At 59.0% G+C, this 11,976-nt stretch overlaps 1 protein-coding gene and 1 pseudogene across 5 annotated transcripts in view; both read right to left on the bottom strand.

Moving 5' to 3' along the window:
- LTBP3 (latent transforming growth factor beta binding protein 3) overlaps positions 1–11,976 on the bottom strand; it is a 20,491-nt gene extending 8,515 nt beyond the window's left edge. For 2 of the 5 annotated variants that reach the window (XM_025355998.1, XM_025356000.1), the window contains exons 1-15: positions 11,256–11,976; positions 7,701–8,030; positions 7,352–7,581; positions 7,071–7,176; positions 6,809–6,901; positions 6,505–6,627; positions 5,895–6,053; positions 5,621–5,806; positions 5,211–5,227; positions 5,065–5,137; positions 4,789–4,887; positions 1,220–1,345; positions 983–1,114; positions 731–859; positions 65–187 (exon numbers count right to left, since the gene is read on the bottom strand). In XM_025355998.1, the coding sequence (XP_025211783.1) occupies positions 65–187; positions 731–859; positions 983–1,114; positions 1,220–1,345; positions 4,789–4,887; positions 5,065–5,137; positions 5,211–5,227; positions 5,621–5,806; positions 5,895–6,053; positions 6,505–6,627; positions 6,809–6,901; positions 7,071–7,176; positions 7,352–7,581; positions 7,701–8,030; positions 11,256–11,571 (2,242 nt within the window). In that variant the 5' untranslated portion in view covers positions 11,572–11,976. The remainder of the gene's footprint in view (positions 1–64; positions 188–730; positions 860–982; positions 1,115–1,219; positions 1,346–4,788; positions 4,888–5,064; positions 5,138–5,210; positions 5,228–5,620; positions 5,807–5,894; positions 6,054–6,504; positions 6,628–6,808; positions 6,902–7,070; positions 7,177–7,351; positions 7,582–7,700; positions 8,031–11,255) is intronic. The other 3 variants (XM_025355999.1, XM_025356001.1, XM_025356002.1) reach the window with 2 other exon arrangements.
- LOC112607458 lies at positions 4,519–4,561 on the bottom strand (annotated as a pseudogene).

The following is an 11,976-nucleotide window of genomic DNA, read 5'->3' as shown; positions in this document are numbered from 1 at the left end:
GCGGAGCCAGACTGGGGTAGGCACCCTACAGCCCCACCCACTCGCATCCAGGCCCCGCCCTCACCGCGACAGGCCCCGCCCCCCTGACTGCGGTAGCCAGGTTGACAGGCTATGCACTTGAAGCTCCCGGGCTTGTTCTCGCATTTGCCATCCGGGCAGGAGCTCGGGTCCCGGCACTCGTCGATATCTGCACGGGAGGGAGAAGGAAGAGAACCCATCTGCGGACAACGTGGGTGGCCCGACTCCCAGCGTCCACAGCAGGGCCTTCCCCCTACACAAATCTACGAGGCTCCCGGAACCGCAACCTCTGAAAGGCCCAGAGCTGAGCATACAGGCTGGGTGCGGTGGCTCACGCCTGTAAATCCCAGCACTTTGGGAGGCCGAGGCGGGTGGATCACCTGAGGTCAGGAGTTCCGAGACCAGCGTTGCCAACAAGGTGAAACCCCGTCTCTACTAAAAATACAAAAATTAGCCAGGCGTGGTGGTAGATGTCTGTAATCCCAGATACTCGGGAGGCTGAGGCAGGAGAATCGCTTGAACCCGGGAGGCGGAGGTTGCAGTGAGCCAAGATCTTACCACTGCACTCCAGCCTGGGCGACAGAGACAGACTCCGTCTCAAAAAAAAAAAAAAAAAAAAATAATAATAATAATAATGCAGGCCCCCCAGGCCCACCCCAGGTGGGGAGACAGCTAAGGAGCCCCTTCTTTGATCTGAATGGGTTCCCCTCACCTTCGCACACAGGAGGCCGGGAGGCTTTGAGCCGGTAGCCGGGGTAGCAGTTGCACTTGTAGTGACCGGGAAAGTTGATGCAGAAGCCGCCGTCGCCGCACAGGTGGGGCTTGGCGCATTCGTTCAGGTCTGTGCGGGAGGAAGGGGCCACGAAGCGGGTGTTGGAGGCGGCGACCGTGGGGTGGGGATTACACGGCGGTCTGGAGGAGAGCCTGTCCCACCCAAGGCCGCCCCCGCCCTGGCGGCGCTCACCCACGCACGAGCGCCCCCCGGCGCCCACATGCAGGCGGTAGCCGCGGTTGCAGTGGCAATTGTAGGAACCGCCGGTGTTCATGCAGATGCCCCTGCCCGGGCCACAGGGCTCTGCCTCGCACTCGTTCACATCTGAGAAGAACCGGTAGGCCGAGAAAAGTCAAAGGAAGCGTCACTATCTAGGGTCACCCGCCCTCCGCTACCCACCTGCACGCCCGCCGCCTGCCCCGCCCTCACCCACGCAGTAGCGGTGCTGCGGATGTGACCGGTAGCCCGGGTTGCAGTGGCAGGAGTAGTCTGGGGGGCCCGGGACACACTCTCCATGGCCACAGATGTTCTGGTTCAGTCGGCACTCATCAGTCTCTGCGGGCATGGCCAGGTCAGGGGGCGGAGCAGGGAGCGCTCACCTTATGTCAAATCCCCAGGGCAGACCTTAACACCCTAGTCACACCATGACCTCAGGTTCCTGTATGCCCATACTCCAACTCCAGGATGTCCTATTTCTCTATGTTAGATAACCCCAATATCAAGACCCCAAAAAGCTCCATACCAGGACTCTGACTTCCTTATTACCCCACACCCAGGCCGCCATACTTCCATTCCTAGTTCACTCCAAGACCCTGACCCCAGTCACCTCAAACCAAGCCACATCCCCTCAGGGCCCCTCAGCAGTCCCAGTACTCCCGCCCAAGGGACTAAAACCCCTTTCTCCCCACTCACCTCAACACCTCAAACTCTATAGCCTCAGTCACACCACTATCCTCTAGCCCAGTGACTCCAAAAGCCCTTGCCCCAGGGACCAGACCCCCCATTCCGGAAGGGTTGATTACCCCCTCCCAGGACTAGCAGTAGCTGGTTTCCTGGGAATCCTAACTAGTGCCAGAGTTGTGCACAGGCGCTCAGATCCAGGAACCCTCCCTCACTCTCTTTGTCACCAAGCCCAGGACTCCCTGCCTCCAACATCTCCCTCCTTTGGATCCTCACTGCTCACCAGTTTCATTTCCCACACCCCCTTCCCCCCTCACCCCTGCCATGCAGCCTGGGCCATGACAGTGAACTCTGCTGCGCCCCAAACCCACCTGGCCAGTGGGCTTTGCAGGCAGCTCTCTTTGCCTGGAGTACCTCTCCTTAGGCTTCCTTAACAGCCCCTCCTTTGAGGGGCCTTGTCCACATTCCCAGTTCCCCCAAGAACAGCCATCTCCCACCTGAGCCCTCACCCCAGGAGCTCATGGAGGATCAGGGTTTCAGTTGGATTGGCAGTTCCCTTGTGGTTTTGAAGCCTACACAGGCATGGGCTTGAACGCGGCTCAGGTGTGTGACCTGGGGCAGGTTACTGAACCTCTCTGAGGCTCAGTTTTCTCATCTGGAAAATGAGGCTAACAATGCTCACTTCACAGAGTATGAGAAAGTTAAATGGTATGTAGAATGTAAAACTCTTCGGACAGTACCTGGCACAAAGGGGCTGCTCAGTCTGAGCCAGCAATTATGATGCTCAAAATCCTGCAGACACCGCCCACAGCCTCTGGCATCAAACTCAAGCCTCCTGACAAGGCTCCATGCACTGGACTTCCCCTGGTTCAGAGACACTGGCCTGTGTGTGGGTTCTCCCTCCTCCACCAGTGTTTCATGCTTCCATGCCTTTGCCCGAACTTCATTTCCCTTGTGATATCCTTTTCCCAAGCTGAATGCCCCTCTTCCTCATTTCTCTGGCACTTCTAACCTTTCTTTCTTTCCCTCCCTCCCTCCCTCCTTCCCTCCCTCCCTTCCTTCCTTCCTTCTCTCTCTCTCTCTCTCTTTTTGAGACGGAGTCTCTCTCTGTCGCCCAGGCTGGAGTGCAGTGGCCGGATCTCAGCTCACTGCCAGCTCCGCCTCCCGGGTTCATGCCATTCTCCTGCCTCAGCCTCCTGAGTAGCTGGGACTACAGGTGACCGCCACCACGCCCGGCTAATTTTTTGTATTTTTAGTAGAGACGGGGTTTCACCATGTTAGCCAGGATGGTCTTGATCTCCTGACCTCGTGATCTGCCCGCCTCGGCCTCCCAAAGTGCTGGGATTACAGGCGTTAGCCACTGTGCCTGGCCTCTTTCTTTTTTTCTTTTCTTTTTTTTTTTTTTTTTTGAGATGGAGTCTCGCTCTATCGCCAGGCCGGAGTGCAGTGGCACGATCTTGGCTCACTGCAACCTCCATCTCCTGGGTTCAAGTGATTCTCCTGAGTAGCTGGGACTACAGGCGTGCATTGCCATGCCCAGCTAATTTTTTTTTTTTTTTTGTATTTTTAGTAGAGATGAGGTTTCACCATGTTGGCCAGGATGGTCTTGATCTCTTGACCTTGTGATCCGCCCACCTCAGCCTCCCAAAGTGCTGGGATTACAGCCATGACCCACTGCACCCTGCCACGGTTTCCCAGTTTTCACAGGAAAACTCCCCAGGCAAAAAAAAAAAAAAAAAAAAGAGCCAGCCATGGTGGTATACACCTGTAATCCTGGCACTTTGGGAGACCAAGGCTGGAGGATCACTTGAGCCCAGGAGGTCAAGGCTGCAGTGAGCCATGGTCGTGCCACTGGACTCCAGCCTAGGTGACAAGGTGAGACCCTGTCTCAAAAAACAAACCAAACAAACAAAAAGAAAGAAAGAACCCAAATAGTTCTTGAGCACCTACTATGTGCCAGGCACTGTTGACGTGCTGGGGATACTGCATGAACAAAAACAGACAAAAATTTCCTGTCTTTGTAGAGCAGACAGGCAACAAGTCAATCAATAAACAGAATCTCTTATGTCTTATAAATGCTATTAAAAAATAAATCAGAGCCGGGCGCGGTGGCTCATGCCTGCAATCCCAGCACTTTGGGAGGCCGAGGCAGGCGGATCACAAGGTCAAGAGATTGAGACTATCCTGGCTAACATAGTGATACCCTGTCTCTACTAAAAATACCAAAAAAAAAAAAAAAAATTAGCCGGGCGAGGTGGCGGGTGCCTGTAGTCCTAGCTACTCAGGAGGCTGAGGCAGGAGAATGGCGAGAACCTAGGAGGCGGAGCTTGCAGTGAGCCGAGATCGCGCCACTGCACTCCACCCTGGGCGACAGAGTGAGACTCCGTCTCAAAAAAAGAAAAAGAGAAAATCAGAGTAGAAGGAAGGAATTCTGAGGGTTGTGATAATAAGTAGGGTGGCAATGAGAGAAGGCTTTCTGAGCAGAGTTTGAAAGATGGTTACGGGCTGGGCACGGTGGTTCACGCCTGTAATCCCAGCACTTTGGGAGGCCGAGGCGGGCGGATCACAGGTCAAGAGATCGAGACCATCCTGGCCAACATAGTGAAACCCCGTCTTTACTAAAAATACAAAAAAAAAAAAAAAAAATTAGCTGGGCGTGGTGGCGCATGCCTGTAATCCCAGCTACTCGGGAGGCTGAGGCAGGAGAATCGCTTGAACCCGGGAGGCAGAGGTTGCAGTGAGCCGAGATTGCGCCACTGCACTCCCACCTGGCGACAGAGGGAGGCTTCGTCTAAAAAAAAAAATAAAATAACAACAACAAAAACAAACAGGGAAACCTGCTAGACAAATTCTAAAAGACCTGTAACACTAATAAGTATTTGTTGAATGAATGAACTCCGTCAGAATGGGCTCACCACCATGCTACCTGGATCGGTTAGGGCAGTGGGATCTCTGGTGCTCCGGCTACCCCAGTGCTCAGCCCCGGATAAACGCTAGCCTGTTAGCGCTAAGGAATGCCTGGGGGCGGGAGAGGAGGAGAGAAAACCAAACTGGGGGCGTGGCCCATGCAGGGCGTGGCTTTGCTGGGCGGGCCTTACCTGTGACCTGAGTGGGAGCGATCTCGACGGCGCTGCGGGAAGGAGGCAAGTCCGGCAGGAACCAGCGCATAGTCGGGGGCGAGGGACGGGAGAACAGCTCTGCGGGCGGCAGTGCACTCTGGTCAGAGACGACAGTGACTGAAGCCTCCCTTTCCACTTCAGTCTTGGCCCGGCGCCCCACCCCAGCTTGATTGTCCCTGAGTACTTAAACTGCGAACTCCCCGCCCACCCAGTGATTTAGCCCTTGAGGACTCATCCCTATAGAGCCCAGCTCACCCGGGTAGGGCCGGGCAGGAGACGTGGTGGCAGTTGGGTGGCTCTGCTGCACTGACCGCTCCTCACTCACTGGCTGCGGGTGACAGCAGCATGAGCCCTCCTGTCCCTCGCCTGCCCGCCCCTCCCATCTGGGTTCTCATACTCACTGAGTCCGTGGTCACCCCTAAAAGGGAAGAAGATGGGGCCATGAAGTGTTGGGGTGGGAGAAGGGAGTCAGATCTGGGATCAGCAGCTGAGTATTTGTAGTTAGGGTCTCTGGGAATTCAACAGTCATGTCTCCAGGTCAAGGGTCAGGGGTTAGATTCTGTGGTTAGGGTGTGTTTGCATAATAGTCACATAATCAGGTTGATGGGCCTTGGGTTACAGATCAGGCTGTAGAAGGCTTAGAAGGTCAAATCTCTGGGTCGGAGTTAGAGGGTCATGTGGGAGGTCAGTGGATGGGTGAGGGATAAGGAATTGGGGGTTAGACTGTGAGGTCAGATCTGTGGATCAGGGGTCAAGGGGTCAGGCCTAGGGGCTTGGCATGGGTCAGGGATCAGAAGGTGTCAGGCTAGACCTCTCTCCTCCTCTGTGTCCTCAGGTGGTGGAGCCTGGCTAGGGCTCTCCGGAAGCTGCTGGGGCTTGGGTGGCCCGTCAGGGTGCAGGAAAAGGGAAAAGTCGCTTTCGCCCTGAATGGTGAGCGTCTGGTGGGAGGTGAGAATGTGGTATCCCTTCCCAGCTGGGCAGATCTCCTTGAAAGCAGCTGCAGTCGACAGCAGACACAAAAGTGAGCATTCCCTGGACAGGTGCATGGACCTATGAACCCCTAGCCCTGCGTAATCCTGACTCACCGGTGCCATCTGCCGGGCAGCGCTGACACCGCGCGCCCCAGGCCTTGCCGACACTGCAGCAGCAGAGCTGGCGGGTGAGGCGGGTGGTCAGTGGATGCTGGCACTGGTGCTCAGGGCTCACCAGGCGGAAACACAGGCTCTTCTCCTCCGGTTTGTCTGCTGCAGGGGGCAGTGGGGGGCATGGGCTTCTGAGCCTGCACATTGCCCACGTCCCTCTGCCCAGCTGCTGCAGACCTTGCCTCTCCAGCCCAGACAACCCTTGATCCCCATGTGGTCTCTGACCCCATATGACCCTGAACTCATGTGACCCCTGAAACTTATGTGACCACTGACCCCACTGACTCCCGATTCTAGCTATCCTGGACTTCACCACTCCTACTCACCAAGCCTATGATCTGCATGACCCTGGCTCTGTGTAATCCCTGACCCCATGTGACTGCTAATGGCAGATCTCACGTGACCCCAGACCCCACTGACCCCTGATCCTATTGGCTCTGGCCTTTGTTCCTCCTGCAGTCAACCCTTAACCCCACTCTGATCTCTTGTGAGCTCTGATCCTTGCTCCCAGCCATGCCTTGTGACCTCCCAGGAATCTGAGCCCCAGTCTCACCAATGCACTGTGTACGGGAGGGGCCTAAACTATGGCCAGGTGGGCAGACACAGCGATAGGAGCCAGGGTTGTTGAGGCAGTCACCATGGCGACACACGCCCGGCATTGCACACTCGTTGATGTCTGTGGTAAGTGGAAGTTTGGCCCCTCTGGTCTGGGGCCATGGGGTGACAGCAGGCTGCTCCGAGAAACTCAGGGTCTTGCCCCAGCCCCGCCTCCTCTCTCACCCACCTTGGGACCCTCCCCACCCCCAGTAATGGTTGGCCTGCCCCTCCAGCCCACAGAATCTCCTAGCTGGCCATACCCTGGCAGTGGGTGCTATTGAGCCTCTTGTAGCCCTGGGGGCAGTCAGCGCCCACTTCCCCACGTACAGGCCCTGGCTTCTGCACTCCTGTGTCTGCAGAGAGACGATAGCTTGGCATGGGAGGGTGAGAAGGGAACTGGGGAGGCGCACAGCAGATGTAGAGAGGAATCTGGTGACCTGGGGACTCCCACTGCAGGGATGGGTGGGGTGGGTGGGGAGGGGCCACCAGATGGGGAACGCCCCTCTGAGCCCAAGCACTCACACTGCAGCTGGGGGCACTTGTGGCACTTGCTCTGGCCCCAGGCGGTGCCGATGCTACCGCAGCAGTCTTCCTGCTTGGTGAGGCCCGGGAGGGGGTTGCTGCCACACTAGGGGAAGGAGGGGGAGGGGAGGTGGGGTCACAGAGCACCCCACCCCCGCGCCGCCTGTTGGGGTTGGGTCTTTTCCTCTTCCCCTGCCCCTCAGTTTTCCGCTATCCGGGTGAGTTGGGGCAGAGCAACCCTGAGAGAAGGAAAGGCCGATCGAGACTGCGAATTCACTCACGGGCTGCTTGGGCAGAGTGTCCTGGAAGCAGCGGCCCAGGGGCTTCTGGGTGGGCGGCCGGGGATGCGAGGGCTTGGGGTGCGGCAGCAGGTGCTGGGAGGGGGCCGCACCCTCGGCGTTCGAGCTCTCAATGCGGTGCACTTGGACCGAGGCCTCGGGCGGGTGATGGACGCGCACATTCACCACGGGGGGCGGGGCCTGCACTGGGGGCGGGCGCGGTGGCCTCAGGGCTGCCCGCACCACGCCGCGGGTCACCGCGCTGAGCTCTCCAGGGCCGACCTTGCCCTGCCCCGGCCACCCTAGTGCCCACCCACTGGCGACCTTCCCGGGTTTGCTAGTCGCCTGGTACCTTCTGCTGAGATCTGTCCCGGGCCTAGGGGCACCAGGAAGGCTGCGTGCTGGGCAGGGGGCCCCTCCCCGGGCCCAGGAGGGTCGGCGATCACCTGGACGGCGTAGATGGCGTGCTTGCTGGCCACAGAGTCGCCCTCCGGAGCCAGGGGCGGCAGCGCACCCGTGGACAGGGCCCCCGCCCTGCTCAGGCCAGGACCTGAGCCACCGGTACCCCCGCCGGCTCCTCCTGCGGGCACCTGGCAGAAGCGCCCGGTGAAGTCTGGGGGACACAGGCACTGGTTTCGCGAGGAGCACTGGCCGCCGTTCATGCAGGGGAGAGGGCACACCACTGGGGAGAAGAGGGGGGTCAGGCCCTCATCCACATCCTGTCTCTTTCCGCTCCTCCCTACTTCCTTGCCACCCACTGGCTCTGTCCTCTTGGGAAGTCAGGTTTTGAGATACATCCTACACAGGGAAGCTGCCCTCTCTAGCTCCCCCTACATCCTTACACCCATGTTGGGTTCTGGAGTCTCAAGTCAAGGACTTGAATCCTCCCTAAGCCATGTGCCAGCTGTGCGACCCTGAGCAACTCACGTCTCCTCCCTGTGCCCCAGCGTCCTCATCTGTAGAGATGTGTGGGTTAGATGAGGTAAGGGCTGTACAAATGCTTACCCTTGGGCCTGGTACACAAAGGGTGCTTAATAAGTGGTGGCAAACAATTATGGTGATCTGGCTTTCCCCTTGGGCCTTCCAAAGGTATTGGCTCTGTCCCTGGCACCTCCTCCTCTTCTCCCCTAAACCCTTCCCTTCTTCAGGCCTCAGCCCTCTCTGCCTGCTCTCCACCCTCTCCCTCTTCACCATCCTGGGGCCCCCACCTCATCACTGGCAAAGATGTCCACATCTCAAGACACAGACACAGCCCCCAAACTTTCCAGGGCTCTCTCGGGCACCGCTGTCCAGGACATACTGTCAGAAGTCAGTATCCTGCCTCCCCACCTCCTCTTCACCTGGCCACCAGGCATCCACAGCTAAGCCCCCATGGCTCCATCCCTCCTGCTCTCCCCTGCCCAGTTACAGCCTCTAATGTCCCATGAACCTGCCTCCCCTCTTCCCTAGGGTCACTGCTCCTGCCCTGGCTCAGGCCTGGCCACCCAGACCCCTCCTTGGCTTCCAGCCTCTCCTGCTGGTCCACAGTCTCAGTGTCCCAAATAAACTTGCCTCAGGCAGAAGCTCACTCCATGGCCCAGAACCTTTTCAGCCCATCCCCCTCTGCTCCTTCCCTGTGCACCGCACACCCCAGGACCCATCTCCCTCTTGCAACTGTGCCTGCCTCCTGCCTCCTGGCCTCATTCTTGCCCTTCCCTCCACAACAGGGCCCCATGTCCCCCGCTCTACATATGCAGATTTCATCCTTCCCAGCTCAGTGTCTCCACCAGGAGGGAGCCTTTCCTCCTATCCCGCCCACCTGAGCTCCCTCTCCTGCCTTACCGCCCACTGGCCAGCACTGCCTGGCACCTGCTTGTCTGTCTGCCTCCTTATAGAGGGTACCCTGGAAGGCAGGGCCAGGCTGGCCTCAGCTCTGGGTCCCACAGGGGATTTGGGGGAATGAATGAAGGAGTGACTAAGGGAGGGAGAGGATGGGACCTTTGTCTGTTTCTGTCCCGTACTCACCTTCGACCCATGCTACTACCAGCCTTGGGACTCTGACTCATCCCAAAACCCCAGCCCCTCTCCTGCCCACCCCATGGCTGCCCTCACTTCCCAGGGCAGGAGGGCAGGAGGGCGGGGGTACTGTTCTCCTGGATGCCAGAAGGGCCTCACAGGGACAGGCCACATCCATGGCCCTCAGGGTCAGGCTAAGCACATCCCAGCCCAGCCCATCCTGCCTGGCCTCCTGGGGCCAGACCTCACAGAGCAGAGGGGTGTGTCTGGGCTGGGGGAGGTAGGATTCTCTTTTTCCTGTCTCCCAGTGAGTCACTCCTAGCGGTGAGAGTGACCTCCCAATGACACCCGCCCACTGTGGCCTGGGCACCGAGCCTGGGGGATGTGGGCAGCACAGATGGAGACAGCAGCCTGGGCAGGATGGCCAGGGAGCCTGGGAGATGGACACACATACACTCACACCCACAGTCCTCATCACACACACAGACTCATCCTGACACTAACACAGGTTCACATAAACATCCCCATACACTTGGCCGGGCGCAGTGGCTCACGCCTGTAATCCCAGCACTTTGGGAGGCCGAGACAGGTAGATCACTTGAGAACAGGAGTTTGAGACCAGGCTGACCAACATGGTGAAACTCCATCTCTACTAAATACAAAAAATTGGCCGGGCGTGGCGGTGCATGCCTGTAATCCCAGCTACTTGGGAGGCTGAGGCAGGAGAATCACTTGAACTCGGGAGGTGGAGGTTGCAGTGAGCCAAGATTGCACCATTGCACTCTAGCCTGGGCAACAAGAGCAAAACTCCATCTTAAAAACACAAAAACAAAAACACTCCCACACACTCTCTAACAGTGACTAGAGATACAACCCAAGACGACACAAAGATGGGTACTTCACAGAGTGCCACACCATGCCCATGGCATGACTCCAGACACAGGCAATATGCGCACAGACACATGCGTGCACACCCCATCTCATGACAAATGTGAGCCACGAGTGGGGTTCCTTAGCTCTGTGAGTGGGCGAGTGAATATAGGAATGTGTAAGAGGGGCTGTTTTGCTGGTGCCATCATGGACCTGGCCTAATTACCCTGTCCAGGAGGGTAATTACTGCTGGGACACCTCCCTGAGCCTGGCCCACAGGGCCTAGCAGGAGGATGACTGAGCCCCAGGCCTGACCCTTTGAAGAGAGATGCCAGGGAAGGGGTGGGCTCCAAACTGAACTGGGGAGGTTGTAGGGGCTTGGGGGAGGATGAGGGGGACCCTGAGGGCCTCCAAGGCAGGATGTCAGGAGCTTATGGGGAGGCATTGGAAAAGGAAAGGCTGAGAACCCCAAACTAGTCCCTACCTTCAGGCCTGCACTCTACTTTTAGGCCCCAACACCCTGCCTTCTCAGACTTTGCCAGTAACCAGCTCCCATCCCCAGCCCTGACCTTAGCTCCTCCTCCCAAGGAATGCAGGTGTCTACTCTGGCAGGCCCTACTTTAGACATTTTGTAAAGACTTTTCTTGTTTCTTCCAGCAAGTCTGCTTCTTGGGGGAATATTTATCCCTTCTCTGAGGCTTCCAGTCCCCGGCTCACATTCCTCAAAAACCCTGTGTGCTCCTGTTCAGAACTCAGCACCTTCTGGGAAGCCAGTGTCATCCAGGACCTCTGCATTTCCCCACCCCTTAGGCCCCAAACCTAATGCGAAGCTTCAAAGTCCAGGCCTCCATGCAGCCCTCCAACTCTGGCCCCCAGAGTTCCAGCCTCCCAAGTTCTCTGAGGCCCCTGGGCCCCCAGGTGCCCGGATCTCTGCCCTTTAAACCCTCAGCCCCCAGTCTCTTAAGGCCAAGACCCCACTAGCTCTCCCATCGAGCCTGGTGCCTGTTCTTCCCCTGCCCCCAGTCGTGCCCCCGGCCCTCACCCACGCGGAAGCCGGAGCCCGTGAGCGTGTCTGTGCTGTGGCCGTTCTCTCCGATGAGCGTCATGTTGGAGCCCTGCTGACAACTGTCTCGACACTGGCCCTTGAGACAGGTCCGCTTGCAGATCACCGGCGCAAAGACCACCTTGAAGCGCTCGCGGGCCAGCGCCCCGCCCCCGCCTGCGCCCCGCTCGCCGGCCGGCCCCCCCTCGACCCTGCCGCCCAGGCCCAGCAGCAGCAGCAGCGCCAGCAGCCCCGCCGCCCCCGCCCCGCGCATCTCAGGGGCCAGGCCGCCAGGAGCCCCTCGGGGCCCGGGCATCCGGGGCCGCAGGACCCGGGGGAGGGGGGGCGCACCCGGGCGGGGCGAGGGGCCCGCGCCCGAAGAAGTTAGAGGGCCGGGAGCCCCGGGAGAGGGTAGGGGGCAGCGAGGGAGGGCAGCGGAGGAAGCGGGCAGGAGGGGACCGCGGGGGCCCGGCGGGAGGCGCGGAGATGGAGACTGGACCGCGGGGAGCGCAGAAACTTCCTAGCCCCGGGACGAAGCCTAGCCCAGGCCCCGAACTCAGGCAGGAGCGAGGAGGCCGGAGCAAGTTGAGGTGGAGAGGAGGAGCGAGGGAGAGGAAGGCCGGGCGGCCGGCCCGCTCCGCGCCTCCCCCTGGCCGGGCTCCTCTCCCGCGGCCGCCGGGAGGCAGGGAGCGCGCGGGGAGGGCGCAGGGAGAAGTGAGCA

Source organism: Theropithecus gelada, chromosome 14 (assembly GCF_003255815.1).
Source record: "Theropithecus gelada isolate Dixy chromosome 14, Tgel_1.0, whole genome shotgun sequence".
In the NCBI taxonomy this organism is placed as follows: domain Eukaryota; kingdom Metazoa; phylum Chordata; class Mammalia; order Primates; family Cercopithecidae; genus Theropithecus; species Theropithecus gelada.
The sequence above is the reverse complement of the archived record's forward strand: the minus strand, read 5'-3'. Positions and strand labels throughout refer to the sequence as shown.